Source organism: Cyclopterus lumpus, chromosome 25 (genome assembly GCF_009769545.1).
Source record: "Cyclopterus lumpus isolate fCycLum1 chromosome 25, fCycLum1.pri, whole genome shotgun sequence".
Classification (NCBI taxonomy): Eukaryota; Metazoa; Chordata; class Actinopteri; order Perciformes; family Cyclopteridae; genus Cyclopterus; species Cyclopterus lumpus.
Genome location: NC_046990.1, coordinates 12,262,549 through 12,284,709, shown reverse-complemented (window position 1 = coordinate 12,284,709; position 22,161 = coordinate 12,262,549). Strand labels below are relative to the sequence as shown.

Below are 22,161 nucleotides of genomic sequence, written 5' to 3'. Positions count from 1 at the left end.
AATATGATGCTACAGCAGGTTGGTTCAGCTCAAGAACAACAAGGGGAAAGAGCCAGCTGTCCAAGGTCACTCCTGAAGGTCACCGATTTAAACATGTCTTGTTTGTTTAATCCATACCAGATATTTAAATGAGCTAAACTACGGAGGTTCGGACTCAAATGCTCGCAAGCAGCGCATTTCCCATCGCTCTCCACTATCTCCAACAAATAAATGGCACAAATAGAAATAAGCGGCTGCAGCTTAATATTAAAGCACACCGATATGAAAGTGAAGTCAATCTTCTCATCTAACCCTCAGAAAGAAAGTGAATACGCTAATTTCCCAAAATAGTAAACTACTCATTGAAAGAGGATTGTAGGTTTCATGTTGCAAGTGACAAATAAAAGGCAATCCAGTTTCAGAGTTTTTACCAGCAACTACCATCTTACTTGTGTAATAATTCAGATAACATTTGGAAAAATAACCCCTTACCCTCAACCTCTAGATTAATGCTTGGAGCTCATTAGGAGTCATGTAATGAGCCATCCGGACTGAATGCATCACTGTACGTACCAACAGCAGCTTTATTAATCAAAACCAAAGATTTCATCAAATATTGTGTGAGGTTCTATGACCTCCATCTCCTCCACAACAGCAGAGCCCTTCGCCTGCTTCTCCATCTCAACCCACGGCACTCCTTCGCCTCCGAACAGCCACTCGAACTCCGGCACGGTGGCCTCCACCTTACCGGTCAGAGTCACTGCGGTCGGGCCGGGCTGTGACGTCGTGGTCCACTCAGACACCTCTCTGGTCGTCTCTTTTGGTGCTGCTGCGGTGGACACCTTCCTTTTTGAGGCTTTGCTGGGTTTCATTTGAGGGTCTATTGTCCACGGCTGACTGCTGACTATTTTGGTCACTGGAAAATGTTAAATATTAGAATAAAATGCTTTAAAGCCATCAGTCCAGTTCCTTACATGTCAAAATATAATCCATTTAATCATGCAATGAGTTCCCGGAACGGCATATTTCACTCTAATGTTGAGGTGGTTTACCACAGCAGTAAACATGTCAAACAACAACTCAAAGACATGCAGCCGAATAAGAGACGGGAGCTACTAACCCTAACCCTTTAGCTGCAGGACTCAATCTAAATGTCAGGGTAAGGATGGAACATCACTCATTTACGTGCTTTTAAGCATTTTAAACAACAGAGCTTCACTGCACAATTAAATAGGCTACGTCAGGTTTTGGCTTCACAGACAACACTTGGTCAAATGGGATTAGTCAACGTCATTTCTCCATATCCTTTAATGGCAATAACATGTGTAATTATGGAAAATAAGGGAATGAGTGACTTACCTGTGGATGCAGCAGAGCTACAGCTGGAGTCGCAGCAGGTGCACACCGAGTCTGGTCCGTACAGCTCAACCCATCTGAGAAAAACAATGATGGAGAGCCGGATCCCTTTTGTGTCAAATTGTACAGCACATTTTAACTTTTTATTTCTCACTCAATTCCTCAGCACAAAAAGAAAGTGAACCTTCTGGTTTTTGTGTTGTAGTTGCAGGACTTTGCCGTAGGTGTGGGGACAGAGCTGCCCACAGACATGGAGCAGTGCATGAAGAGTTGCTACAGGTGATTACAAAACAGTTCAAAAAGGTGTTATAGTCTTGTAGCACGGTGGTCAAACTAAATCCGGATCAGCAGAGAAATAAGCATGTTGCTCACCTGGTTGGTCATTCCCATGAAGTAGAAGGAATCCATAGAGAATCTCACAGCATTTCTTTTGTATTGGACGAATCTGGAGCGACTGTCCTTGCTTTCAACCATACACCTTCATCAGAGAGAGAAAACCCTGACCATTACATACGCTATTCTTTTTAAATAAATATCAAGGTCTTGAGTATGTGTGAGGGTCAGGTGTTTATTACCCGAAGTTTTGCACGACTGGAAACTGAGGTGTGGAGGTGTGGGAATTCTCTGGAGTTGCGTAACACAAGTGCACGTACAGTCTTTCATTTGGGGGCATCGTCGGAGCTTCGGCCTGAAAGTACATGGACCTCCCGAGCGCGTACTGATCTGACGGAGAAAGCCTTTCCCACTGAGCTGCAAGGCAGAAGGAAGCAGCCAAAATTAAAATGGAAAGACGGAGTGATTCAAAAGGACCAAAAAAAAGATTTGTTTGATATTCAAAAAGTCTGAGGCACATGATACCGACTGGATTGCATTAAAAAAGGAGCAGTGTGTAGGATTTCGGGAAATTAATTATCATTATTATTTCTAGTAGTCTTTGAGAAGACAAACCAAACACGCTAGAGAACGCCTTTTGCGGTTATTGCATTGCCTGAAGGCCACTGGGGTTCTCCGACATGCATGGAAAGGTATTCAGTTAGATGCAATCTGCCACCTCGCCACTAGATGCCACTAAAGCCTACACACTGGTCCTTGAAATCTACATTTAAATGTAATCCTTCAAATGGTTTTCTCTGCACATTTTGGAGTTGGCGTGTTTTATTGGTACTTTAGTTTCAGAGGAATTTTGTAAGTAACAATTTTAATATATTTTTTTCTATTGCTTTTTACCAGGTGGGAACAGGTGCCATGGCCATCAATCCATTTCCCAACATTTCTAAAACACATGGACTCTTCCATTCTCAAACGCCAACGCTTTTTGAGAGCCCATAGAAATAAGTTAATAATAAAACATACTTGTTTGCAGGGTTTACCATTTCGAGGAGTCAGAATAAACTTTGCTCTGGTCTTCACTGATGTGTAGGTCTTACGCACCGGCATCTTTGGTGTGTAATCTGAGTATTGGTACCTAAATATTTAAACACATTTTATTTTTAATTAGTTTTAATAAAACAGCTCCGATATATGATTTATATGTTACAAGGTTGAAAAAAAGAACTGGATCCAGTCCTCACCTGTTATAATGACATGCAACAGACAGGCTGAGGGCACGGCTCGCCTGATTGGTCCTTGGAGCCTTAATGGATCATATTGTAGCGTATTTGAATAGGCCACCTGGTTATTAATCACCTGCAAACAAATACATTAAATAAATATAAATAACTCATTTGTTAAGACTTGCCCGTATATATGAACTTATTGGACCGTCGAGCTCACCGCGCGTGTGGTTCCACACATGCTGACGTCATATTCAAAATAAACGTAAATCCCTCGTGGATCTACTGGGGCGGCATGTCCCCCAGTTTGAGTCGAGGCTCCGGTTCACCGGTGCCCAAAATGCTCCTGTGCACCTGCACGAGCATCTGGTTGAGCTCGCACGAAGTCCTCACGGAAACAGCCGAACCTTCGGGCGGACTCCCGTTAGCCGGAACCGGGAGCAGGACTTCCCGGACGGGCTCCAGTCCGGGTGCCCTCTGGACGGAGAGAACTGCTCCTTCTCCGGCAGCCGGGAGTCCAGAAAACCCGGGCAGGTGACGGGTCGGTGAGTCCTTCCGGTAGACGGTACTCATCACCGGGCTCGTTTGTTTTAAACGTCAGCTGCAGCACGAACAGGCAGTAACGGGGGAAACCATTTTCATTGACGGTTAACATTCAACGTTATCTGAAGAGTGTCCTCACTGATGACGTCTTCCTTGTTGGGGGCCGAATCAACGGCACGTGGTAAAGGAACCAAGGGTGGCCACGCCCCTAACAGGTGTTCCTAAAAACCTTTAATTGATATAAACCATTTAAAACCCACGTGGTAATGAGGTAACAAAGGTGGCCACGCCCCTAACAGGTATAGTGTTTGTACTAAAACCTTTAATGTATATAAACCATTTAAACCCAGGTGGTAATGAGGTACAAGGTGGACACGCACTAACAGGTATAGTGTTGTACTAAACACTTTAAACACTTTAATGTATATAAACCATTAAACCCAGGTGGTAATGAGGTAACAAGGTGGCCACGCCCCTAACAGGTATAGTGTTGTACTAACACTTTAATGTATATAAATCATGTAAACCCGTTGATCAAGAACAGACACAAGAGGACTCCTTTCCAATCAGGAGCCAATTTCCAATGAGCTCACTGCACATTCAAACAGAACAGAGCTATAATTAATTATTAGTAACACACATCTGTGGTTTTCCTCTGACAATTAAACAAATAGCTTACATTATGTGAAAAAATGTTTAGATATAATTGACTTATTAAATAAAAAAAAATCTTGAAAAGTCTGAGGGGATAAAGTTAACTTGCCACAGCGTTGTTCATCTTCTGTAATTTGAGTTATGATAGGGAAAATGTAAATGTATTTCTCAACTTATCTTAAACACAAGGTATATTTCTTTCATACAGTTGAACAATTTCTTGTGTAAAAAAAAAAAAAGATATATATTGTTTTGGTAAAAGAAAAAAAATAATTCTCTTGTGTTTCTTGTGTAAAAACACAAAAACCTTTTTTAATCGTTTTGTTTTAAGAAAAGGTTTTTGGGTGTTTCAGAGACACAACAAGAAAGCACTTCTGAACATATTTGCATACAAATTGAAAGATTAAGTTGATAGAGGTAGTTTATTTTCTACTGCATGTTTGCAGCAGCCCTACTGAATACAAGACCGGAGGCGGTGGCTTCTGCACGCCCCCTGCTGGAGGACAGAAGGAATGGCTCGCTGGTCCACCTGCTGGAGGACAGAAGGAATGGCTCGCTGGTCCACCTGCTGGAGGAACAGAAGGCATGGCTCGCTGGTCCACCTGCTGGAGGACAGAAGGAATGGCTCGCTGGTCCACCTGCTGGAGGACAGAAAGGAATGGCTCGCTGGTCCACCTGCTGGAGGACAGAAGGCATGGCTCGCTGTCCACCTGCTGGAGGACAGAAGGATGGCTCGCTGGTCCACCTGCTGGAGGACAGGAAGGAATGGCTCGCTGGTCCACCTGCTGGAGGACAGAAGGAATGGCTCGCTGGTCCACCTGCTGGAGGACAGAAGGAATGGCTCGCTGGTCCACCTGCTGGAGGACAGAAGGCATGGCTCGCTGGTCCACCTGCTGGAGGACAGAAGGAATGGCTCGCTGGTCCACCTGCTGGAGGACAGAAGGCATGGCTCGCTGGTCCACCCTGCTGGAGGACAGAGGCATGGCTCGCTGTCCACCTGCTGAGTGACAGAAGGAATGGCTCGCTGGTCCACCTGCTGGAGGACAGAAGGAATGGCTCGCTGGTCCACCTGCTGGAGGACAGAAGGAATGGCTCGCTGGTCCACCTGCTGGAGGACCGAAGGAATGGCTCGCTGGTCCACCTGCTGGAGGACCCGAAGGAATGGCTCGCTGTCCACCTGCTGGAGGACCGAAAGGAATGGCTCGCTGCTGTCACCTGCTTGGCGCCTCATGCGGACAACCGCAGCGTCCACTTGAGCCGCCGCTCTCTTGCCGCGCTGGTCGTCCAGCAGCTGCAGGCAGGCGCGTTGCAGTCTCGCCAGCTCGCCCTCGCAGGACGTCAGACATCGCGTCAGCACGCCGCTGCCCTGAGACACAGGAAATGCATTTGGTTGGTTTAAGACGAGTGACAGCAGGCGACAACAGGACAGGTTGGTGCTGGACCACTTTAAATGTAGAGTGTGAACATCTGCCATGCATGATTAGTGTTGGTCTTCATCTTCACACCACACAAGGTGAGGAAACTCCTCCTATCGTACATGAAAGACAACTTCCAGCTAAAGATAAGAAAGTGACTTCCTGTGTGCAGGTCAGTGTTCCCCTGACCTTCTGTGTGTTCAGGCTTTCAGGAGACAAGTCCCAGTTGTGGTTTAGATTAGTCATGCAGATTGTTGTCTGTAGAGTGAAAGCTGACATAATATTTCCCTATTTTCTCAAACATTTGTTTGTCAACTGACTGTTTTCTAATAAGACAATCTTTATCATTTATAACTTGTCATTAATGGCTTTACAAATGCTTAATAGACAACTAAATATAACTTTAAACATCAGTAATAACTCATTTACAAAAACAGCTTGTCGGTTTGCCAGGTTGTGAAAAACAAAAACTGGAGCTGCACTAATCAATATTTGTAATATTACCACAGCAGGTGAGCAAGGCGTTGCTCTATAGAGTGTTTGACCATCGTTTAGCTCATTGTTTTGGTTTTATGGCCCTCAGCTTTACTGTCATGAAGCTGTGTTCAGCTCAAAGGCTCTGAAGAACAACTAGATGTTGAACATAGAGCAGCATTTAGTAGCTAAAGAGCCAGACCTTCCCTCAGGAGTTGGTGGAGACCAGAACGGAGCTAAAGGAGAGTGAACATTGGACTTTCATTCACGAGGAGGCCAGGAACTCAACTCCCAGATGTCGCTCTGTAACCGGATGTCAATGTGGTGTTAAGAGCTGGTCACGGTGCCCCACAGTGGCCAACAAAGATAACAGAGTACTGCTGCAAATAGGTTTGTTAATAAATATATAATAATATAATTCATCTTTGTTGCTATATTCATGTATAATTAATTGATTTAGGTCTGAATGCTTTCCAGCTTTTTGCGAGAGGATAAGTGGTCAAATAATTGAAGGGTTCTTCCACATTAATTAGAGAGATACATAATAAAATAAAGATAAATACAAATCGATAATAAATAACAAATAAACTAGTTACAATGTTTTATTAGTGATCTCTAATGCATTAATGAATGCATGTGTACAGATTGTAAAGCCCTCTGAGGCAAATTTGTAATTTGTGATATTGGGCTATACAAAATAAACTGAATTGAATTAATCATTTATTAATTAAGAATTAATAAAGCCATTATTAACGACTCAAAACCATTTAAGGAAATATGAAGAAGCACATTTCTATCCCCATCATTTGAGAGTGTGTTTGCTGGATATGTTGGTCGGACTAAACACCTGTATGAGACGAGCAGCCTCAGGTAACGGTGTCCCTGGATGTCTCTGATAAACCTGCACCGGAGGCCTGTTGAGTTCCTCTCTGCACTGCAAGTCCCCGCTGCACTCTGGACCCTGGAAACACACCATAAATAACATGGGACAACTTCACTGTGTGCACCTTGATCCACATAGACCACAAACTAACCTGCAGTCTGGAAACACACCATAAATAACATGGGACAACTTCACTGTGTGCACCTTGATCCACACAGACCACAAACTAACCTGCAGTCTGGAAACACACCATAAATAACATGGGATAACTTCACTGTGTGCACCTTGATCCACACAGACACACAAACTAACCTGCAGTCTGGAAAACACACCATAAAAACATGGGATAACTTCACTGTGTGCACCTTGATCCACACAGACCACAAACTAACCTGCAGTCTGCCGTGGACTTGACGAATACAGTTCACTTCCCTCTGCTTGCGGAACACGGCCTGCCTGGTGGCCGCGGACATCAACGTCAGGTTTTGCTACAAAAGACTGTTGTTATTATTCCGATACCCACAATGGTGTCAGAGTATTTTTGTATCGCATGCAAAGATGTTTCACACGATATATTTGTGTCCACCTGCAGACTGACGGTCTCTGCAACCTTTTTCACCAGGCCATCGTTCACGCTGCGGTGAGCCGCCTTCTGCCTGGCGACGGCACTCGTCAGCATCCGTCGGAGGGTTTCCCTGAAGAGCTGTGATTGGTTGACTGTCAAAGAGGACCCCTCTAAGGCCTGTTCACATTCTGCAAGAAGATAAGTCAGAGATCTGAAATGTGATAGTTTCATTCACAAAGTAAGTAACCCCTTCCTGTGTTGAGGGTAAGCAGGTACGTTGTTAGATAGTGGATCTAAAGTACTCTACGGAGTGTAAGTTAGGGATGAAAGTATGTATTCTGTTTTATAGACAGATAATGATAACAAATACACATTTACACTCTGAACATATGCAGAAGTTACTCAGCCCGTTGGAAGACATAAAGGACAGCTACACATCAGAATGACCTTTTTGGTTCGAGAGGAATTCATTTAATTAAATACTGTGAAGGGCGACACTCTTGCACCGCTTTGAGCCACGTGGCTCTAGTCCCCCGCTTTGAGCCACGTGGCTCTAGTCCCCCGCTTTGAGCCACGTGGCTCTAGTCCCCCCGCTTTGAGCCACGTGGCCTCTACGTCCCACCGCTTTGAGCCACGTGGCTCTAGTCCCCCCGCTTTGAGCCAGTGGCTCTAGTCCCTCCGCTTTGAGCCACGTGGCTCTAGTCCCCCGCTTTGAGCCACGTGGCTCTAGTCCCCCCGCTTTGAGCCACGTGGCTCTAGTCCCCGCCGCTTTTGAGCCACGTGGCTCTAGTCCCACCGCTTTGAGCCACGTGGCTCTAGTCCCCCGCTTTGAGCCACGTGGCTCATAGTCCACAGCTTTGAGCCACGTGGCTCTAGTCCCCCGCTTTGAGCCACGTGCTCTAGTCCACCGCTTTGAGCCACGTGCTCTAGTCCCCCGCTTTGAGCCACTTGGCTCTAGTCCCCCGCTTTGAGCCACGTGGCTCTAGTCCCCCGCTTTGAGCCACGTGGCTCTAGTCCCCCCGCTTTGAGCTCACGTGGCTCTAGTCCCCCGCTTTGAGCCACGTGGCTCTAGTCCCCCGCTTTGAGCCACGTGGCTCTAGTCCCCCGCTTTGAGCCACGTGGCTCTAGTCCACCGCTTTGAGCCACGTGGCTCTAGTCCCCCGCTTTGAGCCACGTGGCTCTAGTCCACCGCTTTGAGCCACGTGGCTCTAGTCCCCCGCTTTGAGCCACGTGGCTCTAGTCCCCCGCTTTGAGCCACGTGGCTCTAGTCCCCCGCTTTGAGCCACGTGGCTCTAGTCCCCCACTTTGGTTCCAGATTCAGAAAACACTGTTGGATGGATTGCCATGATATTTGCTGCGGATATTTGTGTTTCCCTCGGGATAAAATGTAAATAACTTTGGCGATCCCTTAACTTTAAGACAGAAGGTCTGTAAATTGTCCAATTACTTGGTGTATGACCTAGTTTAAGACGGAACCTCTTAAACTAATCGTTCACTTGGCACGTCTTTCAATTTTCTAGTTTCAGTATTTCTATAATTCTTTTTGTAATTCATTATTTTCTGTTTGACTTGTCTTTTAAAAAAGTATTCCCAAAAGATCATTTGGACTAGACAAAGATCAGTAAGCACGACTTGATAGAGTTTCACTTGATGCCCCGAGTGTACCGGGTGTGACGGGGCTGACGGGGTCTGTTTGGTTGACGGTCTGAGCAGCCCGGCCGGTTCCTCCAGCCGAGCCGCTGTGAGGCAGAAGGTACAGGACACGAGCCCTCTCACTGGCACAGTCCAGCAGCTGTCTGCTGCCTCCGACCTCAGGGCCTGGAAGACATGGAGCAGGGGCACATAACACTCCAGGGATGCAGCTAACAAATGTTTCCATTATTGATTCATCTGCTAATTGTGTCATGCGAGACGGAGAGAAGCATTCTCACACTGAAAAAGCTGAAACTAGAAGATACTGAAATAATGACTCAAATGATTCATCAATTCTCACAATAGTTGCCAATTAATTAATTGTTTTCAGCTCCAGAACAAATGTAAAAGATGATCGTATGCCGGTGGGAAACCCGTTGAGTGAAGTGTTTGACTTCCAGGTAGAATTCACTCCCAAGTTCTCTTGTTGTTTTTCCTTTAAAAAGAGGGTTTCATTGTAAGAGTTTCTATAACATAATCATAATGGTCTTGGCAGGTACACATTAGAAGTAATGCTACGTGATTTTACATTGCATTCAAATCATTTGAGTTTATTGGTGCGTGAAGGCTTTGTCAGCGTGGGCTTTCACTCATGCCGTAAATCACGTGGAAAAGAGAAAGAAACAGACAGGGGGGGTAAATCACCTGGAGCTGGCTCAGGGTGTTTGTCAGCGCTCTCTCCAGATCCTGTTTCAACTGGGTCAGCTCGCTTCTCTCACACGACAACAAGGAATCAGCACCATCTCTCTCCTGCAACAGAGCGTCAGCAAACACACCTCTGACAGTGAAACCGAACATACTTTGTAGAAACTATTGAAAGGACTTTAAAATGATTCAATATTAGCTGTACTTTGTTTGAATAGGAGAGGTGTAATAATAATAATAATAATAATAATAATGTGTGTGATTTAAAAAAAAACTTTAACTTTTGTCACGTTTCCTGCATGTTTTTGCAGGTAAAATCGACTAAACATTACCTGTGCAGAAAATGTACCAAGAGTTGGCTAAATTATCTATTTAGATTTAAACTATAAATCTATTATTTGTGTCCTTGGATAAACATAAAAGTCAAAAAGCTATAGTGAGAGACCAAAACATAAAATATTTAAGATCTGTGCAAACGTCAGACAACTTCCGTGCAACGCAGTGAAACTCTGTTTCTTCTCAACAGGAAGATCGGAACAAAACCAAACAGCAGCCGTGAAGCGATGAATGATTCTGTGTTTTTCCTCCTTATGGATCGTCCGGTTATCTGACCGTTTATCACACGATTGTCCAAAGAACAAAGCACAGTGTTGGCAAGAGAGAAGAGCAAAGAGACGGGAGTGAACTCACAGTCTCGGCAGCGGACGGCCTCCTGGTCCTCCACTCCGAGCTCCTCCTGTTGACGGTCAGATCGGTCCTGAGGCTGTGCAGCATCCTCTCCAGGTTACCCCTCTCCCTCTCCAGCTTGACGCCCTCCTGGGTCACCCTGCCGGCCTGCCTGCGCAGCCGGCCCTCCACCTGCCGCACCCTCCGCATGTACTCACCGATCACGGACACACTGGCCCCTGCACACTGCTCGCGCCAGCTGGACCTCGGGAGCGGGGCCACGGATGTTCTTTGAGAGCCACGAGGGAACTTCAGGAGAAAGTTGGACGGCAATTTCTAAATGTCCACGTGAGTGATGGAAAGTTATCTGGGAGTACTTCACCTGAGTATTTCCATTTTATGCAACTTTATACTTCTACTCCATCTCAGAGGGAAATAATATTGTGCTTTTTACAATACTAAATCTATTAAACAGCTTTAACAAATAGTTACTTTCAGATGATATTTACAAAAGACATAAGCAGCCTCTAAAATAGGATATATATATATATATATATATATATATATATATATATATATATATATATATATATATTTGAAAACATGACCTCAGACCAGTGCATTGCTCTCTGCTCCCTGAAGGCAGCACAGACCAGTGCATTGCTCTCTGTTCCCTGAAGGCAGCACAGACCAGTGCATTGCTCTCTGCTCCCTGAAGGCAGCACAGACCAGTGCATTGCTCTCTGTTCCCTGAAGGCAGCACAGACCAGTGCATTGCTCTCTGCTCCCTGAAGGCAGCACAGACCAGTGCATTGCTCTCTGCTCAATGAAGGCAGCACAGACCAGTGCATTGCTCTCTGCTCCCTGAAGGCAGCACAGACCAGTGCATTGCTCTCTGCTCCCTGAAGGCAGCACAGACCTGTGCATTGCTCTCTGCTCCCTGAAGGCAGCACAGACCAGTGCATTGCTCTCTGCTCCCTGAAGGCAGCACAGACCTGTGCATTGCTCTCTGCTCCCTGAAGGCAGCACAGACCTGTGCATTGCTCTCTGCTTCCCTGAAGGCAGCACAGACCTGTGCATTGCTCTCTGCTCCCTGAAGGCAGCACAGACCTGTGCATTGCTCTCTGCTCCCTGAAGGCAGCACGTTTGGCATCATGTTTTCTCACCATCGCTCCTGTGGTTTGGGGCCTTTGCATCTTATTTTCGCAGTCACGACTCGCTCCGCATTCCGCCGCTGTGATCTTATCTTCTGCCGTTTCCGCTGCGCCGCCGTAGCGTTGCAGCTCCGGGGCCGGCTGCAAGTCTCGGACCGACCGGCTCGAGTCTGCCGCACCAGGCGCTCCGCCCGCCGGATGGAGTGCAGCGTCGCATCGCGCCAAGACGTCGGTCCGATGGTGATAGAACCGAGGGGCACCGCCTGGACCTGCACCGCCTGGACCTGCAACCGCTTGCATCCTTCAGCTGTGTTGACGTGTCCCTCTGCAGGTGATGAACCTTCTAAAGATGCTTGAGATCTGTTGAGGTATGAGCTCCATAGCAACAAGTCCCAAAGTAACCGGAAACTCGGAGCGATTAGGTGATTGGACAGAGGGGAGGGGGCGGGGCGCAGAGACCAGGTGGTTCAGATGAAGCACACCTTCAGGTGTAATCAGCACAAGCAGCAACAACCAGAACATATTATGGTTAAATTAAACTATTTTAATAATAGTCAACTCTAGGTGTTTCACGGCTAATGGCAGGTGAACAAACGGGTCGTCAGTTTACTTTAATTTACTTTATTTGTGACTTTACCGCCGGGTTGGGTTAATTCATTTAAAAGCTTACGGTTTGGAATTCACTGCTTGGCTGCTTTCCCACAGCATCGGCCGGAGAGGCTCATGGGTATTGTAGGCGTTCCGCTTTGCCAGAAGGAAGCGCAACCATATGCGCACAACACATCATTTAGCAAATGGTTAAAATACCTATATTACCCTTAGATTATGCGGGATGTGTTTATATCCATGTCACACTGTACATTACACTTTATACGATTACAAAAACAATTGTTTGATTGATCGTTCAAAGAAACATATGAAAGAAACACTTCCGGGACCAGCGGACCACCAAGCATGTCTGAACATGTCCAGACTGGATCAGAGGGTTTAATTCTCTTGAGCTAAAAAAAAAAAAGGTCCCACACTAACATTACAAAACTACAAATTACATCAAAAAAAAGGTACATTTAAGATAACAGAGCGTTTTAAAAAAAAAAAAAGACATAAAAGCAGAAAAGAAGAAAGGGGTTAAAAATATTATTTGGTCCAAAAATAATTCCCTCTAGGAGTGCTGTGATAGCACTGTAAACAAAAAGTGAAAAGACAAACTGCAAATAAGAAAATTCGTACCCCGCGCCTGTCCTAAAAGGACAGGACTAATGTTACCTCGGATCCACTAACAATCATACATCAGTAATCCCACTGCATGAAATTAAATCCAAATCATAGTCTGATCATTAGATCCATTACATTCAAAAACTAACTTTAAATCAAGTATTAAACATCCAGTTATAAGAAGCCAGACTTGACATCTCTCCATACTGAAAACAATCAGGTTGTCGGACTCTCTTAAGTCTGAATTTACTGATTCACTCCAGAGAATCAAGTTGTAATTTTGGAAAATTGCCAAAACAAGCCAGCAAATGCAAACCTAAAAAAAATGCTGAGATAAATATAAATAGACTTAATGTTCACCACGATGAATATGCTGTAAAGGCCAAAGGGTGGCGCAGAAAGTGCAAAGTAATCCTCCTCCTCCTCCTCCTCCTCCTCCTCCATCACAGTGTGTGCTTGATGGCGGTCAGAGGTTCACGTTTGTTCTGCAGGTTCTGCTGCAGCTCTCGGAGCAGATTGTCACGCTCCTCAGCGTCCAACAGGATTTGCTACGTTAAAGAAAAATAAAAAGATCTGTCACCATCACAAGTATTCACGATGAATTTTCATACATTCCTTTGCAGGATCTATTCATTGTTGTTGTAGTTAATGCTTTTGCTGACCCACTTATTGTTCTTTTATTGTTGTTTTTATACTAGTTGCAGCTCCAAGATATTGGATGTAATTTTATACTTTGTGTACGTTTCATTTAAACATATTGTTAAACTATAACATTTTACATATTTATTTATTATTACACAGGAAGGAAGAAAGGTGAACATGGATAGGGTTGTGATGGGTGGGCACTATAACGCATACATCTCAGAATATTTCAGTGTCACACTACTAATATCTGGTATTGTTAAATTAGAAAACGCGTCTACACTCAGAGTTGACTCCGTATAGAAAACGGTGGTGTTAAACCAACATGGACGAGCATCAGAATCCTGCTCTTTACCTCGATGAGCTTGTTTCTCTTCTGCAGGCCGTCCCTCAGTTTCCTCTCCTCTCTCTCGCCGTCCTCTCGGTTGTTCTGCCGGACTCTATCGGCCTCCTTCTTCTCCTTCTCCTTCGCCCTCAGCTCCCGCCGAGTGTCCCCTGAGTTGATCGTCAGAGAGGACACCGTCTGACTGTGACTCCCCTGCCGAGTCTTGAAAGGAATGGTTAGAAAGGCTGAGATCATGTGTTTGTCAGTTATGTTATGAGTGACAGTTAGCTAAGCGTTGCATAACAACTGCAAATGACTTTGGATCCTCACAGGATGTGGAGAATGTTTTCTCTTTATTGTAAACAACTTTCAAATCCCTCCTCATGCTAACATCTCACCTGCACCATGTCCTGGTACTCCTGCAGGGCTGTGGTGAGTTTGGTGACCTCCCTGCACAAGGTGGCGCCATTTCCCTCCGTGTCTCCTGCCAACCCCTGACCAATCAGAGAGAGCGTGGAGGAAAATGACAGTTTCCCTCACAATAATAATAATAAAGAGAATGAAAGCTCTGCAGCTTCATTTAAAAAGGGGGGGGGGGGGGGGGGGGAGACATTACACTTTATATCCCTTATAAAACCTCTCCTCCCATTCTAGCCAGAAATGGCACCCTTGTACATTACCTGCATGTCTTTCTGACAGCTCGCCAGCTCCTGGATCAGAGCCTCCTTCTCCTGCAGGACAGTGGCGAGGGCGCCGTCCCTCTGTCTCCACACCTCCCTCTCTTTCACCACCTCCTTCAGCAGTCGCTCCCTCTCCTCCAGAGCCAGTCGCAGGTCCTGAAGCAGAGACAAAACGGTTATATTTCAACAAAACGTCCAAGTGCATATTGAGGGAACCGTGTCCGAGTATATTAAGAATGTGTTTTGAACTGCAGTGCATGCACTTCCATCCCTGGTTTCTAATGCGTTCGTACGTTGAGAATATCCTGGTTGCTCTGCAGCACCGTGTTGAGTGTGTCGAGGTCTCCCTCTCTGTCTCTGCCGGCCTTCCGCAGCGCCTCGATCTCCTTCGCCATGCTCTTCTCCTTCTTAGTCACTTCGGACCTCAAAGTCTGCAGGGCGGCCTACGGATCACAAAACGTTGTCATGCAAGACGTCCAATTTAGATCTGAATGCAACTCCTGTAGAGCTGAAACAATTAGTAGATTAACTGATGGACAGAAAATGTTATCGCCAAATATTTTGATAATCACTGAAGTTACATTTTCAAGCAAAATTACCAAAAACATTAAAGACGTTGTTTTTGACTTTTGGCATTTTTCACTATTTTCCGACATTTCATAGATCAAACGATAAACCATGAATTGTAAAAGAAAACTAATAATAAAGTTGTCTGTTGTCTCTCTGGAAGCTCCTCCTTTAGTGCTGCTTGGGGCAGGTCCAAGAAAAACTTCTGGTTCAACCACCTCACTATGTACAGTATTCTGCTGCCTGCACATGTCCACTGCTCATCAGATCAGGGTTTCTGCAGGGTTCATCAAGTTAGATATCGAATACCAAACAGAATATAAAAAGTAGAATGCGAAACCAGTAACGATATGGTTGTCAGAAGTATATAACAAACATTTCTAATGGCATAGAAAATTAAAAGAATGCAACACTAACCCCTGATAAGCAGGTTCTTGTGTGAAGACTGAAACAGGTTTTTCTTTCTGTAAACACCCAAAGTCGTAATCTGCAGCCAACACAACATGTTGGTCTTTGTGCGTTTCTGTTCACAAAATGGAGTTAAATCAAAACACAGTATTTAATGTCAGCCATAATCTTTCCACACAGCTGGAGGAAATTGCTGAAATACTAAAACTCCCTACAGGCCTGAGGTAAAAAAACAAATACCAATCACAAGACCTGCTCTGCCAATATAAAAACCTCCAGAGAGAGCAGCATGGAGTCTGATGACTATCAGCAAAGGTATGTCTGCTCCAATGAGGGGGTCATACAGGTCATCAGAAGCACACAGTAACCAGGGTGGAAAAGGACAGTCGACTCTCACCTTGTTGTCAGATTGAGTTTCCTTCAGATTCTCAGTCAGCTGATTGGCCAGCTCAGTCCCCGCCCCCTCCTCCACACACAGCTTTCTGATCAGACCCATGCAAGCCTGGAAGAGAGGAAACAGCTGTCTGCTTCATGCAAAATGAAAAACAAGCTAATCTAACAGCACTGTAGAGGGGTGGAAACAAACATTTTAACTGCAGTTTTAATGCTTATATTAAAACACAATAACCCGGGCAAAGCGTTCACTCACTGAAGAGCCAGAGCCAAGCGGATACGTATGCAAAGAGAGAACCACTGCAAACATCATAAATCTACAACTCCTTCATTACTCAGACTGAATCTCAAATCTGTTCAAAACCACAAGAAAAACAACTGAAAACTGAATGTTGGCGACGCATTTGTGCCGACATTATGAGACATTTTTACTTGGTTGGTTTTCTTTTGAACTTTCTAACTCCCTGTTCACTGCATACAAAACAGCTAATATTTGCTGTAACCACACTGTACTTGTATATGTTAGATACATGCATGTTTAAAAAACAAACAAAGGAGTAATTGACATTTAAGGAAGCATTTGTTTTCTTGGCAAAAGGTAAGTAAGAATATTGATACCTCTCTGCTAAACTAAGCCAACAAGCTGTGGCCTCACATCTAACACACAACTATGGGTGTGGTATTGATCTTCTCAGCGAACGCTCGTTATGAAAACAGATAAGTGTATTTATTTACATATAAATAGTGTGACACCACATACAACCACAGGTAAAAGTACAACAGGGACACAGGATTACAGCCTATTAAAGATGACCAATAAGTGACCCGTTTGCTTCAGCCACCTGACTGACGTTCATCCAGAGTGATTTACAATGAGTGCAGCATTCCAATGAAGTCCCTGCTGCAAATCATCAACCAACAAGTAGCTACAAATACAAAGCTTTAAATGGTTTTAACATACTTCCGTGTCACCGGTACAATGTCGTGCACAGACAAAGCAGTCACTGCCACTTTAAGGGCGTACAGTGACGTTGCGGACAAACAACATTCCTGAGCTCCAGCAGCAGCAGAGGGTCCCACTGCTGTGTGCTTGACCCCCCCCACATCACCTCACCCACCTGGATCACGCGCTCCCGGCTGTGCAGGGAGTGGCCGAGGCTCTGCAGCAGGGAGCTGCCCCCCCCCTCCTGGAGCAACTGGAGGAGAGAAGGAAAACAAAGGACGACAGTTTTTTAAATGTCAAACTGTGTGACTGAAACAATTCTGGAGCAGAGCTGAGGAAATTATACTCCAGACTCTAAAAAGGTCGGGGTTTAGGTGAAGCAACTAAATCAGAAAAACGTTTTTTTTTAAATCATGTCGGCCCAAACAGATCACATTTACTATAACTGTGGACAATGGAAACACGCAAGGATGTTTTAATATTCTAAATGTTCACTTTAGTACATAACACGGTGGGCGAACGCATCACACGGTGAGTCTGCAGTTCAGCGCTACATTCAATAAAAGGAGTGTGCGGCCGCTGCACACACAACTTTATGTAAATATCATTGGCTCAATATCTTTTTTTGAATCGGCAAAGCAGGCTTTACTTTACGACAGAGTTGTCAGGTTATGGTTTTTAATGATAGCAACGGACTGAATCACAGCAGAGTTTAATGTTTAACACACTTAATGTTTAAACCTTCTCACACATAATTCACATTAATGCTTCCCAATATTCAGAAGGAGGGGCGTTTAGCTTTGTGCTCCCATGAGAAGAAGGGATCAGGTCACGTGGACTCTTTTTAATGATATCCTCCATCATAAGATTACTGAGCTCCGGGCAAAATCCACCGGTCGGGGAGGATTCCAGAGAGTCTGTGTGTGTGTGTGTGTGTGTGTGTCTGTGTGTGTCAGTGTGTGTCTTTATCTGCACCTGTAAACGAGGAAACGCTGACACACCCTTCAATGGACACAAAACACCCGCCCTCCATTCCTTTCATGACACTGTTTGTGTGGTTTATGGAGCTGTTTGGACATGTGATGTTGCATTGTGTCAAAATAAACTGTTTTTCATGTGTAAGAGAAGAAAAAAGGGAGGAAATTATTTCTCATGACAGCTGGTTAAAAATGACTGTGTGAGTGTGTGTGTGTGTGTGTGACGTCACAACTTCACTGACATCTCTATTTATAGCAATTCAATTTGTATACATTTATATTACATATATTTAGAAACTATTCATGTATACATTTATATTATTATTATAATGATGAGCAGGGACATGCATTTATTTGCTCTCTTTCCGAGTTAGATGACAATTAGATAGATAGCTCACAACTTTAAAAGTATAACTATATATATAAATATAATTATATATAAAGTCATGATGTTTTATTTTTGAGCTACAGAGGTCTTGGTAGGCAGAAAACACACTTCCCAAAATGTCAAATCACTCTTACAATGCCTCTAAGTGGAGAGTGTGAGAGGACAGACTGAACACTTACAGGGAGCCAGTCGTCTGACCCATTGACTTCAGTGTATTGGCCCCTCCCATGTTTCAGCTCGGCCTCCAGGGTCCTGATGTGGGCCACAGCTTGATCCAGCTGGCCTTGCAGGTGCCTGACAGCGTGGTGAACCCTGCCAGTAGAGCCCTGAAATGAGACGATTTGGTTGTGGTATTATTTAGTAAAAACAGGTGAAATGTGTAGCGCTGATCTTTGTTTTACTGTTGGACTGAACTCGATTGCTCCCGGATTACCTGTTGCAGCACACAAGTCAATATTTACAGCGTGCACACAGAGCATCTGGTCAGAGTGCTTCCATTCATACACTTTAATAGTCGCAGGCATGCGCAAGACAAGGAAAACACTCACCTCGAGATGAAGAGGCATGAATTCATCCCTCAGCTCTGACAGCAAAGCCCCGTCCTCCTCATCCGTGCTCTCCACACTCCTGAAGCGCAGCGCCCTGTTCACCGAGGGCGACGCCGTCCCTCCACCTGTCCCCGAGTACTTCCTGTCCAGAACGGGGATCCTACTCCCCGACGGCGAACTGACCGGCTTCCCTTCAATGCCTTTCAGCTCCCTCAGCAAAACACCCGGCGGGTCAAACGGGTCATTGCCATCAAGAGAGTCCAGAGACTGAATGGACTCGGTGCAGGAGGACGTCTGTAAGGACAGAGTGGACCCCGCCAGTGAGGAAGGGCTGGAGCTGAAGGATGTCACCCTCTGCCAGTTGAGGGGCATGCTCTGGGATTTGTCCCGCGACAACGCCAACGGGGAGAAGGGCTGGAGGGGCAAACGCCGGGGGACCCCACAGACAGACTCGTAATCCGAGTCGGACACCCGCAGAGAATCACAGCCTTCGCATCCTTTGCCCTTTCGGCACCTTTTCCCCGTTCTTACGAAATACGGGCACGTGTCCCACTTCTCGGACCAGCACTCGTACTCCGACAGTGCCATGTTCTCTTTGAGCATCTCCCTGTAGCCCTCCTTCTCCGCCTCGCTGTCCTCCTCGCTGGTGCTGCCCCTGCTCTGGAGGTCCCCGGGGTGTCTCTGGTAGTAGCTTTGACGCACCCACTGTCTGATCTTGTCCCTCTCCTGCGTCATCTTCTGAAGCCTCTCGGACGAGAGCACCCTCACCCTGGCTATCACCGAGTCGAACTTGAACACCCGCTCGAGGACGCACACGCATTTGCCACACACAAACTCCCCCTGCCCGCTGCCTCGGGTTACAGACTGCCCTAGTATGTGAGTCAACACAGAGAGCACATCCATCCCTTTGGACGGGGAGCTCAGGGTAAACTGGGAGAGAGACACCGAGGAACCCAGAGACGTTGTGCTGCCTGCAAAGAGGAACAGACAGTTCAGACGTCGCCACTACAGACTTTTCTTTACTTATTTTAATGTCCTCTTTAGTGGCTCTGGACTCACCCCAGGGGCTGCTCTGCGCGGACAGGCTTCCTCCTCTCAGGGACCCTGTTGGGGTCTGAACCTGATCCGTCTTCTTATTTTGGCCCCCAAACAGCCACCGCCTTTGGTTTCCCTGGAGAGTTCCGCCACACATTCGGCACAAGTCATGTTTCCCTCTGGAGGACATCGTGGACAGAGGGCTGATTCCTGCTTGTTTTCCAGATAGATGTTGGAAATGAGCTGTTAATTAAAACAAAAGAAAAGAAAAAAGCCTGGATGCATTTACAGATGCGGTTCACAGCCCGAGAAGTCGGGGACTCACATGGGGTCACAGGAAGACAGATATGTATTATGTCTGTATTCATCTAAGTTATTATCAGAAAAGACCACCACACCTGGTGGTGTGAACACCACTGTATTGTCACACATTCATTATAAGACACGAGCTAGAGAAAGCAGTTTCCTCATTGGAGTCAGGATGGCTTGTAGCCTAACAGCTGACAGGGAGTCTGTTCTTAACCAGCTGAATAGACCGTATTATACAGTTAATTAAACTAATCGATCACCCAGTTTGACACATTGAGTCTCCTCGTCGCGTTGAGTCGTGACTTTTCTTTCCCCTCTCCCTCCCATGGATGTTGTGGCCGGTGCACTGCAGCTCACCTGCCGGGTGTCTCCAGTAGAGCTGCCCGGGGCTGGACACGTGGACCTGGGCAGCTCTACTGGAGACACCCGGCAGTGAGCTGCCAGGGGCTGGACACGTCGACCTGGACACGTGGACCTGGACACGTGGACCTGGGCAGCTCTACTGGAGACACCAACAGCATGCGACGTTTCCAAAAGGGGAGAGACTCTTCTTCATCATCATCATCATCATCCAGTGGATACAGTTGGACTAACGCTACAGTGTCTCTGGTGCTATTTGAAGCCACTGAAGTGCAGCGGCGTCCGCGTGTGAAAGTAGAGCAGGAACCCCGCTCGAGTTCACCGGGTTTTAAATCAGTCCTCGCTTCACCAAACTAACATTAGCTTTTACATAAACTTTGTCGGTCTCTTGTTTGAAGTCTTACGTCGAGTCCTCGGGCTTCACGCGCGGACAAGTTTAAAGTCCGACACGCGAGGGACACGTCTTCCTCTTCTTCATCGTCGTCTCGTGATAAGTGAAGCTCAAAAGTCACATAAACACGTACAAAGTGTAGTTTCTTACACACAAATGTGCCCGTGGAGCCGAGTGGAGCCGAGCTGGAGCCGCGTTGCGCCGCACCGGAGGAGCGCAGGGAGGGCAGGGTGTCACCTTGCTGACGTCATCGCTCATACCTGTTTAGAGCAGCGCGAGCGCGAGGGGAGACGGGCCCTGTACCACCAATCACAGCTGGCTGTGAGTGCGTTTACGAAAAGGGGCGGGGTTTGCAGCGTATTGACCAATCACAAACACGGACACAGTCTGCTGACAGAGCGGCGCATTTAAACAAAGAGTCCCTATAAGTATGAGGAAGTTTAAACACGTAATACAGGCTTAAAGTAACACATGCAGGAAATACACCTGGCAAAATACTATAATTATATGTGTGTATTCCATTAAATTAATCATTAATCATAATAATAATAATAATAATATATTAATTGTCAAAGCAGCCAAATGGCCACAATGACACATTTGAGTGACACAACATGAAATGTGTTACATTGTTGACGCCTAAATGAATTTCATTTAAATGTGATATGAATAAATTCCATAATTCACTGTAGCCAGACGTATACCTCTTTTATGAAATGTAATTAGTAGTAATAGTTTGTTGACCCACGGGCTGATACAACATCCCCCTTGTGGATATGTGGCCTTAGAGTTAATTGTCTATACACACCAATACTAATACTTCTTCCCTCTATCTCTGTCCTTGACTTTCTCTCTCCGGCCTTTTGCTCTCCACAGTAGAATATTGGTAGCCGCCGGGCTACTTGGGCTTCTGGTGTGTTTTCACTATCCACACGTGGGCCATCGGTGCTGCATTCGGTCCACGTGTTCACTCCCTGAGAGGTGATTGCTGCTCCCAGGCTTCCTTGGCCAAGTCAAGTATAACTCTATAGGGCGGCGGCCATAGAGGAGTCAGAATAGGAAGCATCCATAGAGCTCTGTGAATGGCAAAGAGAACACAGGGTTTGGAGTCCCAGTTCTTCACATCGTCTTATTGAATCCCTCGACGAGGCCATCGGTCGAGGGCTGGTTCACAGAAGTGCGCATTTGTTTTACTCCTAATCGCTTGCAGAGTTGCTGTATTACTCTTGACATAAAACACTACCTTGGTTGGTCGGCCTTCGAGTTAATGTGTGAGGTAATCCACGATGACCAGGATCAATCGATGCCCTTCACTGGAAGGGGGCCAACGATGTCCTATAGGCGAGCCCATGGAAGAGAGTGGGACGAGGACTCTTGAACCTTGGCTTAGGAGCAGGGAGC

At 45.9% G+C, this 22,161-nt stretch overlaps 3 protein-coding genes across 6 annotated transcripts; all 3 read right to left on the bottom strand.

The window, feature by feature from the left end:
- Nucleotides 1-220: 220 nt before the first annotated feature.
- On the bottom strand, nt 221-3,762 carry zp3d.2 (zona pellucida glycoprotein 3d tandem duplicate 2). Its single transcript, XM_034528871.1, is given in 11 exon segments — nt 221-895; nt 1,339-1,412; nt 1,520-1,608; nt 1,708-1,813; nt 1,911-2,085; nt 2,706-2,800; nt 2,907-2,937; nt 2,940-3,021; nt 3,109-3,156; nt 3,158-3,190; nt 3,192-3,762. Coding segments are annotated over 11 exon segments (1,332 nt in total). The 5' UTR covers nt 3,462-3,762; the 3' UTR covers nt 221-566.
- A 637-nt stretch (nt 3,763-4,399) lies between these two features.
- ccdc105 (coiled-coil domain containing 105) lies at nt 4,400-12,037 on the bottom strand (the record flags this gene model as incomplete). The annotated part of the gene is given in 10 exon segments (XM_034528510.1): nt 4,400-4,617; nt 5,305-5,451; nt 6,822-6,935; nt 7,250-7,345; nt 7,444-7,610; nt 9,088-9,232; nt 9,760-9,864; nt 10,450-10,734; nt 11,592-11,695; nt 11,698-12,037. Coding segments are annotated over 10 exon segments (1,584 nt in total), but the record flags the coding sequence as incomplete, so codon positions are not given.
- A 147-nt stretch (nt 12,038-12,184) lies between these two features.
- On the bottom strand, nt 12,185-21,021 carry si:ch73-95l15.5. Of its 4 annotated transcripts, none has more exons than XM_034529137.1 (11): nt 20,911-21,021; nt 19,725-19,943; nt 18,666-19,636; nt 18,297-18,443; nt 16,928-17,005; nt 15,814-15,918; nt 14,735-14,884; nt 14,442-14,597; nt 14,160-14,255; nt 13,792-13,983; nt 12,185-13,342 (listed from the first exon to the last, which is right to left on the bottom strand). In XM_034529137.1, exons 2-11 carry the CDS (start codon nt 19,888-19,890, stop codon nt 13,238-13,240), a joined length of 2,166 nt encoding a protein of 721 aa, XP_034385028.1. In that variant the 5' UTR covers nt 19,891-19,943; nt 20,911-21,021; the 3' UTR covers nt 12,185-13,237. The 4 variants fall into 4 exon arrangements, with proteins under 4 accessions (XP_034385028.1, XP_034385030.1, XP_034385029.1 ...); XM_034529139.1 differs by having other exon boundaries at nt 20,894-21,013; XM_034529138.1 differs by lacking the exon at nt 20,911-21,021 and adding an exon at nt 20,774-20,883.
- Between the last annotated feature and the right edge of the window lie 1,140 nt (nt 21,022-22,161).

Excerpts from the sequence above, each read along its gene's own strand:
- si:ch73-95l15.5 (XM_034529136.1), bottom strand. The coding sequence starts at position 20,336 with ATGGGAGGGAGAGGGGAAAGAAAAGTCACGACTCAACGCGACGAGGAG. Across the intron at positions 18,444-18,665 it reads TCATGCCTCTTCATCTCGAG|GGCTCTACTGGCAGGGTTCA; the intron begins GTGAGTGTTTTC and ends GTCTCATTTCAG. Across the intron at positions 15,919-16,927 it reads GCCGGGAGCGCGTGATCCAG|GCTTGCATGGGTCTGATCAG; the intron begins GTGGGTGAGGTG and ends CCTCTCTTCCAG.